At 37.8% G+C, this 14689-nt stretch overlaps 1 protein-coding gene across 1 annotated transcript in view; it reads right to left on the bottom strand.

Moving 5' to 3' along the window:
* Nucleotides 1-14689, bottom strand: part of MAN1A2 (mannosidase alpha class 1A member 2) — a 134128-nt gene that overhangs the window by 98355 nt on the left and 21084 nt on the right. Inside the window, exon 2 of the mRNA XM_084201354.1 lies at nt 5627-5882. Coding sequence (XP_084057480.1) covers nt 5627-5882 — 256 coding nt within the window. The remainder of the gene's footprint in view (nt 1-5626; nt 5883-14689) is intronic.

The raw sequence follows: 14689 nt of genomic DNA, 5'->3' as shown, positions 1-14689 counted from the left end.
CATGATGAGCACAGGGCAGTATAAGGGGATATAGGTCAAAAATCCATAGGAAACCATAAGTTTTGCTGCTTATAAAACAGCCTCTTACTCCTCAACAGTATTAGCAACCTCTTGAGCATCATCCAGAGAACATGATGAAAATACATTTTAATCACTTTTCTTCTTGGCACATATCTGTAAGTACTTCTGACATTGCCTCCACTAATATTAAATAAATTAACTTCCTACCTTCCCTTCAAATAGGCAATATATTACAACTCTAATTTTAAAAGAGGATAAATGGAAAGTTGTGCTGAGGGAAGTTCACTGGCAAAAGAACTCAAGTCAGAACACCCCCAGCTTCCCAGACAGACTTGTTCTTCACTGGTGCAAAGCATCCAAACTTAACTCTTTCTACAGGTGTCATATGTCACAAATGAACTTCAAGTTGTGCTGGATGACCTTTAAAGGTCCCTTCCCACCCAAATTATTCTATTATTCAATGACCTTTAACTCTGGTGCCTCTACTTCCTGGATGTCCATTTCACAATAACTTTTGTTTAAATGTCTTCTCCACCTTTTTTTTTCTTTTTTCTTTTTTTTAAACCAGAAAGCTGTGACACCCAGGAACAGAACCAGAATTTTGCTGTGTTGAGAACAGCTTATCAGAAAGATACCACCTTGCCCTCCCATCTCATTAAAACTAAGAGCTTTTAAACTGCACAAGCAAGAATGGTACAGCCAGCAGTTTCAGTAACTTCATAACTCTACCTTACCTCTGTGAACAGCACAGTTCCTTTGAGCTTGATTTTTAAAAAGCGTATTTATAATTAGCACTATGTAATTACACAATTGCATATCACAACAAAGAACAAGTAATAGAACAGAAGCTCCAGAGAACTCAGATTTCCCATCTATCTGAAACCTACAGCATTATTATTTAGCAGTTAAGTTTACCATGTGTACTCACACTGTCTTCCAGCTGACAGGCTTAGTCAACAAACATCATCTTACTTCAGAATAGCTGAGTTTGGAAGGGATCTCTAGAGGGTATCTGCTCCCACCTCCTCACTCAAGTAGGGTAATTTTAAACAAGCTGTCCATTCCTAATCATTTCCAAGGAGGGTGACTCCACAATCTCTATAGGCAACCAGCTCCAGTGCTTGGCCACCCTCACAATAAACAATGCTTTATGATGTTCAGATGCAGCTTCCTTCCTGTGTTTCAGGATATGCCCACTGACTTTGTGGCTGCCACTGAAGAGAGCCTGGATCCATCTTCCTTGCATCCTCCTCCAGGTATTTTGCTAGATTCCCTCTCTTGTCCAGCCCAGCTGCCTCACGCTTTGCTCAGATGAGAGACTCTCCACTCTCCAGTCCCTTAAGCATCTTTGTGGTCTCTCACTGGACCCTCTCCAACAACGCTCCTGTGTCTTTCATACTGGGGAGTCCAAAACTGAACAAAGAACTCAGGTATGGCCACACCAGTGCTGAGCAGAGAGGAAGGATCACCTGCATAGGATTAGGACCATTATTGAATGAAATACACTATTTTAACAAGTATCCTAAATGAGTGCTGGCAATAAGACAATACTGTGACATCTCAGGCTGAAATTAAAGACAACATGAACCCTGAATAGAGCAAAAAGAATTGCAAAATTTTCCTTATTTGACTGGGTAGAATTTACCTTCCCATGGAAATAAAACTTACTGCAGACCTCAGAGCACTATGTAATGATTACATTGAAACTGAAAGAAAAAAAAATACTTTGAACACCTTTAAAGAGTACAATAATGGAAATTAAGTGCCAAAATTCCAAGTGCTGAAACAATTTATAGCTAATTTAACTTGGAAAGTAAGCCAATGACTTCCAAAAGACAGGATTTGTTCTTAATTTCTCTGTACTAACCACAATGAAAAGACAGATCTTAAAGCCTTGCTGTAAAATTATACAAGTTGCACTTAAAATCTTAAAAAAAAAAAAATTCCTCTTTTCAATATTTTTGTTCTACAGAGTATGAAAAGCCAAAATATGAATACAAAGCTAAAGTGTAACAGCAAGAATAATTTTCAATGTGTTTGTTCTTAAAGTACCAGTTAATTAAACACCACAACATCTTTTAAAAGCCTGAACAGCAAGCTAATATGTCAGAGAAGTGCTATAAAGCACGTACGATAAGCAAGTGGAAAACCTTTATTTCTCAGAGTTGTCACCATACATCTAAAATAATCAGCCAACTCATAAATTCTCCTTATTGAAATAATTAATAGCTTCTTAGAAGAATATAGACAGATTATACAATTTTGTAAACTAAACTTGAGAGTACAATGTAACACTATATATTATTATCAGAACCAAATGAAACACAAAAATCCCCCAGTAAGATGCAGATTCTGCTCCCAGTTGTATTCCTTGACCTTAAGAAGCTTCCCTCTATGTGCTCAGCAAACAGTCCTATTATATAAAGTTTCCAAACGTTTTGCAAAGCTCTCTTAATAGCATTACAGAAATTCTTTTTTACTTTTATATGCACTTTTTTCTTAATCAAAATATGCCTTTTTAAAATATTAAACTACTGCCAAACCACTTATAAAGAAATGTTAAAAAAAACCCAGCCTTCATCAAACTGCTATTTGGAAAGAAAAACTGGCAATATATTTTCTGCAAAAATAACAGAAACTGGATCCTCATTTGAAAATTTTCCAGTCTTCTGCACAATGTAAATGTAAAGACTCATGTGTGTTACAAACAGCCCCTATCATGCCATCCAATTCTATACAGTTTTTCACAATTTGAAAGCAGGTGAAATAGGCTACATAACATCATTAATTTTGTGAATTTGAACAGTCTAAAGCTGTTCTTTGAGAGTGAAAGTCCTCAAATATTTATCAGGACAATTCACAGTAAACCAGAGCAAGTAAAATGCTTTCTTGAGAACACCAGGAATTCTGAAGCCAGATATGCAGCTTCCAAAGAGTCAGTAGCTTCCCTGGGCTATTTTTCAGGCAATCATAATGTCTTATATGTTAGAAATTTCATATATATTTATTTTCATATATATCAGAGATATTGTCTCCTGGAACGTGTGCATTTTTTCTGCTATGTCTCTATCTCCTAAGACTATCTGGATTAGTCTACACTGGTTACATAAAACAGTGAGGGAGGACCTCAGTGATGAACGCATTTGAAAATGTACTTCATATCTCTGAAATCACTGCTGTCTTTTCTGAGACATGGGATGCTGTCAAAAACAGGCTTCAGATAAAATATTATTCATTTGACACAATTAATATATGTTTTAATCTCAGCCACATTGTTCTATCAATGGTTCCCCAGCATTACTGTTTATCCATTCTCCCAAGCAGACCTCCCACTGCAGTGTTCTATGCCTTCACACATCTAGCCGTACAAGTGACAAATCTCCTGCCCTGCATGAAACGAAAATTAAGAATTCTGGAGATCACCTGGTAGCTACAGTACTAACGTGGCTGAGTCAATGAAGGCAATTCATATAACAAAGAATTTTCACTCATGCCCCCGTGATTCTGGGCTGTTACAAGCACAGTGTGCGCTCAAGGGAAAACTGCTCAAGACAAAGGCATTATTACCCTAACTGAAGGACTTACCCACTTAAACATAGTCCCACAAACACCTATGGTCTGGTAATGAAAAGCTATACTTCAGAAACCATAATAGTAGTCATCAACAAGTTATGCAATAGAAAAACAGCCTGTCAGCGTGACTCACACGTAGGCTGATCATCAAAAAAAGAAGTAAGCCTTTTACAGCACAAGGTGTGTGGCAACTGCAGCTAAGGATCACCACCTGGTGATTCTTACTCACAAACTACTCTGAGTTCCTTACACTGCTATACCTCCAGGTTTAGACCAGCAAGAATGGTCAGAATTTTACTACTTTTTCATGAGACCAAGAAAACTGCCATTCCATACTAACCTAGATCTTATATCTGCAATCTGACCGCACAACCTCAGAAATGCAAATACCAATTTTCAATCCCCTCTCCAAATCCAGACTTGGTCTATAAGAACTTTGGTTGATAATTTCTTCTAGCTAGTTCTTCACTCTTAGCTGTGCTCAGTAATTTTGCATTACTTGGTAAACTCAGTTTTATTCTATGCATTAAACCCATCTCAAAGGTATTTTGCTACAGTAATCCATAGTAAAAATTAAGAAGTGTTGACAACCATGTTGTTCACTGTCCACCCTACAAAAACATTTAGAAATGCCAACTGCTCTATATATTCTCATTCAAAATGTTTGCAAACAAATTAGTAGAGCCTTTTCAAATCCACAATTCGATTTTGTTCTTCGGGAAGCAACTCGAACCAAGAAGGGTCAAGGAGGTCCAATATTCCAGACACAACTTCTTAGCAAAAGCACTTCTGCAGTAATCACTAGCAGGCACATCTTCCACGGAAGGATTTGCCACTGCAGATATCCAGATTGTGACAGGGCTTTACATGGAGCAAATACTACAAATAGTGATAGAGCTTCACATGGCATCACTCATGTATAATAACCAGCTGCTCATTACTTTATAAGAGTGGATTCCATCTAGACATCATTCAAAGTAAAATTCCAGCTAGGGTGGCCTACCCACAGAATGGGTGATCTACCCACAGAATGGCATGTAACAGGAGCTACAACTCCTTCCTATGACAAGGACAGGTGAATGACAGATTTCTTTTTGGTTTTATAAGCTAACTAAACTCAGATTACAATTTGAAAGTAAATTTATGTGATGTAAATACTAAGGGCTATTGTTCTGGAATTCTTTAATAACAGCATCAGTGCTTGTCTACATCTGGCCTGAAGCATTCCAGCTTTGCTAAACCGATTTTTTGGCATAAAACTCATCGGAGTGCAGGAAAGAAAAAGAATAATGAGGCTGTACAATGTTTCTGCCATACTAGTTAGAAGGTCAGACTCAGAGAAATGTCTGGCAATAGTAATAGAAAATTGGCATTGGCAGGACAAAAAGGAGCAATGAATCTCACAGCCAACCAGTAGTGGAGAGGATAAGACCACAAACAGTAATTCCCATACTGTAAGTTGCCGCAGAACCAAAAGCCTAAGCAAAGATCTTAGTTTGTCTCATTTACCTGTAAAACATTCAATCCATTTAAATTTAGTCAATTTTTAAAACCCATTTAAAATTGATTTTGAAAAGTATGTGATAATTTGGTAATTTTCAAATATTAGCAGCAGGTCTTCTTTTTCCTTATCTTTTCAACCTAATGTTTTAGCATCTAAAAGTATCCTGTGACACAATAAGATATCCCATTCTTTGAAAGGAAACTCAAAGTCATGCCCTACTTTAAAGACGCTCTTGTTACTCTTCTATGTGTTAATGACAAAATCACTTTGAATCCATACCACTAAGCTGAAGAAATTCCTTAAAATAATTTTTAAGTTGTTATCCAGTGAAATATTAATACTCCAATACCATACAATAATGCTGATGCTCATTACTACTTGTCCACTTTTAATTTACTACATGATTTGCAGATCTGTTTTTCTTTCTTAACACAAATCACAACAACTAAATGCCATATAAATAACTGCTGTCAGACACAAGAACATGTAGGACCACATCACCATCATCATCATCATCACCATCTTTACCTCTTTAATTTTGTTCCTCTTCTCTCGAATATCTGGGTCTGCTGGTTCTCCGCTGTTTATCCCTATCAGGTTTGGCAAAGGAACAGGGGGCAGTGGCTTGCTGTCTTTCTTTTTCAATTCTTGCACTACTTTGTTCTTTTCTGTCTGAATCTCAGCTTGAATCTCATCCCGTGATTTCTTCAATTTCTCCTTAGCCTCTTCCAGAGCCTTTTCATGATCTGCTCGGATCTTATTTCTCAGACGTTCCTCTTCTTCTCTAGAGACACAAATGCCAGTTAGCATCTCATTACTAAAAACATATTGCTTACAAACAAGCTGCAGCTTCGACAGAAGCCACATCCTAACCTGGTTTTCTCTAAGCAATTCTACACTATTTTTGCCAGGAACCCCGAAAGAACACCACATTCATCCACAACACTACTGTAGAAAAATTTATCATAGGAATTTTTTCGATTGTCTTAGCACCTTTGCTTGTCCACTCAAGAATTTAGAGAGTTGTACTTCAACTACAGGATGTGTGCAGAGGCATGTCTAGCAATAATTCAATAATATTTTTTAGGAAATCAGAAGGGCTCTTCTTCACTTTCTCCACAATAAATAAATCTTACACAACTTGACAAAACCAGAACTAACCACTACAAAAAAAAAAAACAGTCACTTCGTTTATTACCAGCCCCCACCACAGCATGTTTTCCCTTTAATTCACAACTCATTATTCCAATCAGTACAGTCCTTATACCATCACTCCTAAAAGCAGAATTAATTACAAAGCCATTTAGGAACATAACAGCTTTTAGTAAAACATGATTTTGAAATTCACTTTCAACAAGACCAACATCATCTTGATTTTAAAAAGTATCTTACAGTGTGATCTTCACTGATCAGTCAAGGTTTTAAGATTTGCACATAGAATGAAGAGTTCTAAAGCTTGGCTGAAAGAGGTTATTCTAACAACATACAAAAATGGCCCATTCCAGTCCTAAAATATTTCAAGGCATCAGAAAGACACACATCAGACTCTCAATATAGCACCACCTTTACAAGCTCCTTTAAAAAACAGAGTTGCTCAATGACTAATGTAAGCCAAAAAAAATTGTAGGCATTTAAAACAAGCATTAAGTAAAAAAAATGCATTGTTACACAAAGAGTACTTTATTAGCTCTTACATTTTTCCAAAGTGCTATTAGGTTTGCATTTAAAATAAATTATAGCAGCATTATTACCTTCAATATATCAGTACTAGGAATACAAAGCAACATTTTAATAGACGCACTGATGGAAGCGCTTTCAAACTGAAGTTCTTCAGCCACTTTTCTCAATATGATTCACATCACATCCATATTTCTTCCAAACAATAAAAAAACAAAGGACTGAGCTCCTCAATTTGACTGTCAAATCCAAGATCATTAATACTGTCTAACAGTATCAGTGCCTCTCTCTCTTAACTGAGAAGCAAAGAAAAAACTTCCAAAGCAGCAAAACACTATTCTGAAAAGAGCAAACAAGTAATACCATTTAGGATAACTTTTACTTCTACTGTGACCCACTTACATGAGAAAAAAACTTACTCGTATTCCTGCAAAAGCTACTCACACTCTGTCATGGCAGCAATATCGTGCACAAATAGCAATAACAAAACCAGAAAAAATTTCTACCACTTGGAAGATTTGAAGGTCTGGAAAGCTTCTCCAAGGCTAGCAGAGGGCTCTGCTAGCTAGAGAGAATGAGGTCGCCAGAACAAGACATCATTCCCACAGTCATATTCTCCCCAAGAAGACAGCATGATGTAAAGAAGCCAAAGAGGTGCTTGACAGAGAATGAGAAATCTGAAATGTTACTGAACGGTTAAGAGTCAAAATCCTTCAGTGTGGGAATAATGTATTTTGCAGGTACATTTCCCACATTCGAGATTCAGTATCTGTAGGCAAGTGATAGAATTTACTCTCTGACTAAATTCACTAACATTTTGCTGATAGATACTGAAATTCGTTTTGCAAAGAACCAACCATCATTGAAATAACTACATTTTTATGAGGGAAAAGGTAACACTGTGGCTCAGACCTTACTAAAAATCTGGTCAAGGTATGTATACATTAACCTAATTGCTTTATTGATAAATAGAAATATGTCTCGTAAAACACATGGTTAACTTGGAAGTGCCTAAATACAATCCCCCTGTATGAAAAAGAATTATGAAGTTTGAGTAGTTACAGTGAGTCTGATTCACTGAAATGAGTCACTGCCTATGTGCTTTGTGCACCTTCACAAATTTGCACCATCAATATCAAGTGCCAGGAAGATTTTGCTTTTACCTTTTCTTTAAGTTTTCAGTTCCAGGTGCCGCATGCAACAACCATAATACAAGCTCCATCCTCTACTAACTGTTTCTAGATTCAAACTGCATGAAACAGCTATAAAACTGGAAAATAAGTTTTGAGCTCACATCTGTCTACACTGCAGGAATCACTGTATAAATACACAAAAGCAGTTCATTTCTAGAGCACGATAATCCAATTAGAGCCATTAAGAAAGTTTGAATGGCACCGTCTGCTTTCCTTCAGTCACTCAGAAAAAAATAAACAGACTCAATACAGATGAAAAATCCCAATGCTGACTTTATGATCAGCTCAAAGCCTTTCTTCCAGGAAGTGACATTTTGAGATAAACAAACAGTAAGATGAAGAGAAAGGTCAACAGGAATTTGAGGGAGTTTACAGGAGATAGCACAAGAGCTTCTTCTACAGACACATATTCTCTGTGCAATTACCAATGATGGACAGCATGAGCTACACGACACCTCATATTCTACATGCCAGCTGAAGACATATTTTTAAATGTATTCAAGTATAAGACCCTGATAGAAGAAAAATCACACCCCTAAATGACAATACCACATTTCTTCTGAGCTCTTAAGCAACAAAAATTCAGTGAAAATACAGAATAAAGTTATGAGAATGAGAACACTGATTATGTGTGAGCAGCTGACACCCCCTCAAGTCACCAAGCTCCCTGGCCAGCAGAGGAAGGAGTAAGCAACAATTTAATACATGCAGAGAGCACTATATTAAAATACTCAGAGACCTCAGAAGGATCAATCTAAAAATATAAGATTGGAGAGAATCCCAGCATAAACACGTATACCAAAACCTGTCAAACTGTTTCCGTATCCCACCCCCGCTTCCAAGCAACATAAGTAAACTCTTAAAATTTAAAGTATTTTGAGTAAATCTTCAAAACCTTATCTAAGAGAAAGCTACTTTCTTCTAGTCATCTCCAAAGCTTATTCAAGAGTCTCAAGAGATGTTCAAGTACCATGAAACTACAGCAGCAGCTACTTTAAAGCAAGCAATGTTATTAAAATAACCTGTGATTAGTCTGTTTTTGCCAAGAAGAACCATAAATAGATCTAATAATCGGAATCTGAAACTAGAAACAGGTGCAAGATTTTTAAACAATCACTACCATGAGCTATTGCAGCTGCCCATGTAGGAACACTGTATGCTCTCAAAGTGTCCACGAGCTGCCTAAAGATCATTCAGAGAAGACCACAAATTATAATGCTTGACACCCAAATCACCAACTGGAACTTAATGTGCTTTAATTATGCACACAGTAGCAAGTCTTCTGAACAGCTACCAAGCCTCACTTGTCAAGACAATGACTTTTAACAAAAGTCTTTTCTATCTGCTCTGACACAACAGGCTCTTTAGTAAGCAAACTGAAAAAAGCCCTCTAAAAATTTGTTCAAATTTCTTTGTGAGATTCAAGATTTAAAAAACAGAAATAAAAACTAGAACAGAGTCAAGAAAAGCAAGCACACCACCAGCAACTGTTCTTGCCACTAAAAAGTAGGCCACTGGCTTACTATACAGAAAGGACACACAGTTTATCATTTGGATTTTCAAAAGATGGATAGACAACTGTTAGGCTTACACAAATATTTGTGTCCTCTATCATTCATAAATAACCTCCTAAGTGGAAATTGTGAACTTTTGCCCTTTGGTCACGCTTGATCTTCAACCAGAGGCTGCTTTCAGAGACAGTGAAACAAAAAATAGCAGGCACTAACTAAAACAAAAAAGTTTGAGAGTCAGCACCTAGGAAGCATTTCACACACTAACTGCAAGACTTTACTCCAGTCCTTCAGCATACACAGTTTTATAATATCCCCACATACCACAACCCCGTTACCTTCTCTCAGTATACGGTGAATATACATTCATGGCATACATGAGGCATGGAGATACACAGACTGCCCCTCACATGACTGGAGTCTGAAAGAGGAAGAACTGGAAGAACAGAGCAGTTGTGCTGGCTTTTGTTCTTGCTGGATCACCCTTCCTGTATTAGTGTCAAGCACGTACAGAAAAAGAGGCCTGATTATTTTTCTCTAATGTTTGGTTTTCATCACGATCAACCTGCAAAAGTGACCATTTTCCCCCAATTTGCTGGGCTGCTCTGAGACATCAGAAGTAGGCTCATGAAGGAGTACCAGAGCTGTATGTATCTGTGACAGCTGAAGAGGGAAGCTCCACCATTAATGTGGAAGCTGCTACTCAGCAAGAATTTTCTCTTTCAAGGCAAGTTAAGGTTGTATTTATTAGACTGAATTTTTTTTCTTCACGTAATGAACTGAATCAGAGATCGCTGGTTAGAAAGGAATATTTTTATTGGAAAAAAAATGAATCCTACAGGCATGGAGGTAACTTTGGTATATCAAAAATACTGTCAAAGCATTGATTATAAAGATTTTCCAAACAGACTTAAGAAGAATCTTATTCATGTTTTTCACCGAATGTTTTGTCCTCAAATCATCTATCTGACAGTGTTTGTCCAAAGCACTGTTTCTAAATATATTTTCACCTTTGTTTAAAACAACCTTGCAGATGGACACAGCCTAAAACTCTAGCATAGGCAGAGTAAATAGTTGATAATTTAGCAGGAAAATTTTTTGTTATTTAAAAAAACGACCAAGTCAAACTGTCCTTTTCCAATGTCCTAAACTAGGTTAAGAATATTATGCTTTTAGTTACCTGCAAGCATTCTATCTGCTCACAGTTTTACTTAAAACACAAAGACCTACATGTGCTATATACACACACTATACAGTTACTTGTGCATCTATGTGGTGTCCTGGGAATGAAATGCTGAAGTGTAGAATATTCCCCGTTTCGACCCTTCTTCCCCAAGGGAGTTAACAGTTCATTATGACATCAGAAGAGACCATATCTAATACACTTTGAAAAACTATTGTTGAACAACTTTTCCATATAAAGAAAACCTGTGGAAAGGAATCTGGGAATCGTGGTCAATGGTAAGGTGAATCTGAGTGAGCAGCGCCTTGGCAGCCAGGAGGGCCAACACTGCATCAGGCACAGCATCACCAGCAGAGCAAGGGAGGGGATTGTCCTACTCCGTTCTGCACTGGCGCAGCCTCACCTCGACTGCTGGGGACAATTTTGGGTGCTACAAGAAAGGCATTGAGCCATTAGAGAGTGTCCAAAGGAGAGCCATCCTCTGATGGTGAACAGTCTCGAGGGGAAGCCTTGCGAGGAGTGGCTGAGGTCACTTGGTCTGTTCAGCCTGGAGAGGAGGAGACTGAGGAGACGGCTGCGACTTCCTCATAAGGGGAAGAGGAGGGGCAGGCACTGATCTCTTCTCTGTGGTGACCACTGACAGGACCTGAGGGAATGACCTGAAGTCGTGTCAGGGGAGGTTTGGGTTGGATATTAGAAAAGGTTTTTCACCCAGAGGGTGGCTGGGCACCGGAACAGCTCCCCAGAGAAGTGGTCCCAGAACCAAGCCTGACAGAGTTCAAGGAGCACTCAGACAACACTCGCGGGCACATGGTGTCTCTTGAGGTTGTCCCCTCAGTACCCGGAGTGGACTCTATGATCCTTCTGGGTCCTTTCCAACTCAAGATACTCTCTGATTCAGTGATTTACTGCCCAGAAAATTACCCCAAAGAACAGATGCATTGAGTGGTTTCTTTTAGACAAAGATGACAGTAAAATTTTTTTCTAGCAAGCAGTTAGATTTGCATATGACATGAGCACTGTTCCTCAAACACAAGGAACATGAGACACAATCCTTATTCACCTCCCATCCCTTTCCATCTAGTTTTAGCTTTTTTTCCTCTTGCTGTGACACTTCCTCTTGACCTCCATCTTCCTACTTCCTACCTTCCTTTACTGTTATTTGCACCAACTTAGGCTTCCCTAGCTTCCTTCCTTGGTCTTCAACAAGGGCATGGCCACCACTCTGGATGCCAGTCCTTCTCACTGTAATCATTCAACTTATTTGGACAATGCTAGGGAGAAGAGAGAATTTACTGCCACAGGCACTCTCCATAATCCTAAATACTCCCACACAGTCTATGCAGACCTTCTCCAAATAAAATTTCCTTCCACCCTTCTGCAAGAAATGATGCCCATAACTGATCTTGTTTGCAGCCCAAATCTCAGACCAAGAATCTGGGCTTTTAGTCACCTTCATCACTGCCCTCAAAACTTCTCATCTCCATGACGAAAGCTCACAGATCCTGTTTCAGATCTCACCTTGTGTTTAAACCAAGATCTTAGCCCCGACATTTCTTTGTAGATAGCTGGGTGTCACCTTCAAGGCAAATCAACTGTAACTTAACTTTTAATTTTCCTTCCATATCTTTTGTTTAGCAGTGGAAACTTCGCCATTGTCCAGATTGCCAGTGTCTGGGCATTCTTCCCATTTTCTAGAACCTGACTACATCTAATTTATCTGCTCAGTTGCCAAGTATTTTAAATACAGTCTTTCTTAACCTATATCATTAGAAGCCCTCAGAATTTGATTGTGCTCCTTTCACCCAGCAATTCCACCACGAAGAAAAGCCACTTAACTACTGACATCCTTAGACTGCCTTTCTGTATTTTTCCCCTGCAACTGTAATTCATTATATGCATTTTTTCAGAAACACCCAAAAAACCAGGCCTATTTCCAGACATCCAGTTTGTTAAATTCACAGATTTCTATGCTAGTCATTAGAGGCCTTCTGCTTGTTACTCCTTTACTGTCTCTACCTAATTGTTTTCCTTTGTCCTTTAATTTAGGTATGGGCCTTGGAAACAGCTCTAGAATGAGGACAAGTAAAATCCTGGGGGAAATATATTTAGAGAGAATTTCAAAAACAGAGATTGAATGGGCACGCAGAACTTGCAGAAGGGAGCGCAGAGTTGAAGCACATCCCTTATGCATGAAGTCCTCTACAAAACGAAACGACACTGAGTATTCCTTGGTATCTTGTATAGTATTTTGGATCATAGCCAGGACCTTCATGAATCTTCATATGCTAATAATTTATTAATTAAGAATGTTAACATAAAAGACAACTCATAGGGTTTCTTTATAACCATAATAAAAAGAACAAAATATGCCTTCCAGTTAAGACCAAAATAGTACAGCTAACACTATCGAACGTGGAACATGTATAGCCTTTGAAGGAAGAAGGAAAAAAAGATATGCAGGTAAGGGATCATCCTTTGGGAATTATTTGCTTCCTGTGTTATGAATATTTACATGAACAGAATTGGTAAAACTTATTTTGAGAATCTGTCAAGTGGTGTGACCATTAGCAGAGGCATTTGTTCCTCACCTCTGTCTACAGCAGCCATGTAATTTGAAAAACCAACTTAAAAAGGGGCAAGGGTGCCAAGCTCAGGAAGCACTGCTATAGCTGGTACAGTCAGCTCAAGTTTTACTAGGGAAGAAAAGTAGTTGTTTTCTACAAACACTCCTACACTTGCACTTACATGAGCAGCCAGGCATTTGTCAACACTAAGAAGGGTCACTAGAGACTGTGTAAACATTTAAAGCTTACATGAAACTTCTTTGTTTTGCAGTTACAGTATCAGCTGAAACAGATTTTCAGAAGAATCAGATCAACTATTTCATGAAGAAAAATAATACTTTTTAAGACTACAACAGCAATTAATGCAACATTCACTAGTGGTAAGCAAACAAAATTACACATTTTCAACTAGATATAAGCAAACTCATTTAGTTTTTACTGTCTTAATGTCATTTGGATACAAAACGACTTCATTAGAAAAAGCAGTAGTTGCACAAAGTTCAACAATGTAGAGTTTTCAATCACTACAGCCCTATCAAACACATCTCTTTTGTATCTTTTCTGCTCCTCCAGTGTAAAAGAGAATACAACCACATTTGCCCCAATGCACTAACAAAATCAAAATTAAGCATTATTTCAGATTTTTTGATTATTAAAGGAACTTGAGTTAACATCTGCAACTAATTACTTCTGTGCAGAATATTAAGTGTCTGCAGAACAAGGTCTTAAATCCAGTCCAAGCACTTACAATGCTAATATAGAGGGGAAAATATATCTTCTAGGAATCCATCTTATGCCTATAAAAGGACTCTGAAAATTCTACTAAAAGTTCAGGAAATTTAGGATCTCTTCCTGTTTCCTCAAGAAAATTGAATGAGAAGAATTATGGTACCTTGCCCTGTGTAAAACTGTTTTAAATAGCTCCCTGTATCCTAGCACCATACTCACTTAAGCATCAGATCTTCCTTTCCAACTAGCACCCAAATGAGACAGACTTTATTTTTTAAAAGCAATAAAGATGAAAGAACTTTACAAGAAATGGGAGCAAAAAATACATATAGACTATGGGACTAAGAAAAAGAAATCAATACTGAACAAGAGAATTGGGTAGGATAAAAAGTTAAGAATTCTCCATTTGGAAATGTAAGGTTTATTTTGATGTGGGTTTCATTCCACCAAAAACCACTAAGAATATTTTAATTCAGGATTAATTTCAGAAGCCCATTACAATTAACAATGTACCACAGTATTTTCTACTGCAAATCACTCTAAGTCACTGGAAACAGTGCTGTTACACAAATTTAATTATGTATGTAGCAATGTACGTACACTCTACCCGCTACAGTCAAGTCTAAGACAGCACGGACCACCACCTTGCATACTGTATTATTCAGCAACAAAGAGCAGTTTGATGAAGGCAGAATAATACACAGCTGGTCCTGTGACACTGAGAAGTAACA

This window comes from Fringilla coelebs (assembly GCF_963513975.1).
Source record: "Fringilla coelebs genome assembly, chromosome: 2".
In the NCBI taxonomy this organism is placed as follows: Eukaryota; Metazoa; Chordata; class Aves; order Passeriformes; family Fringillidae; genus Fringilla; species Fringilla coelebs.
The sequence above is the reverse complement of the archived record's forward strand: the minus strand, read 5'-3'. Positions and strand labels throughout refer to the sequence as shown.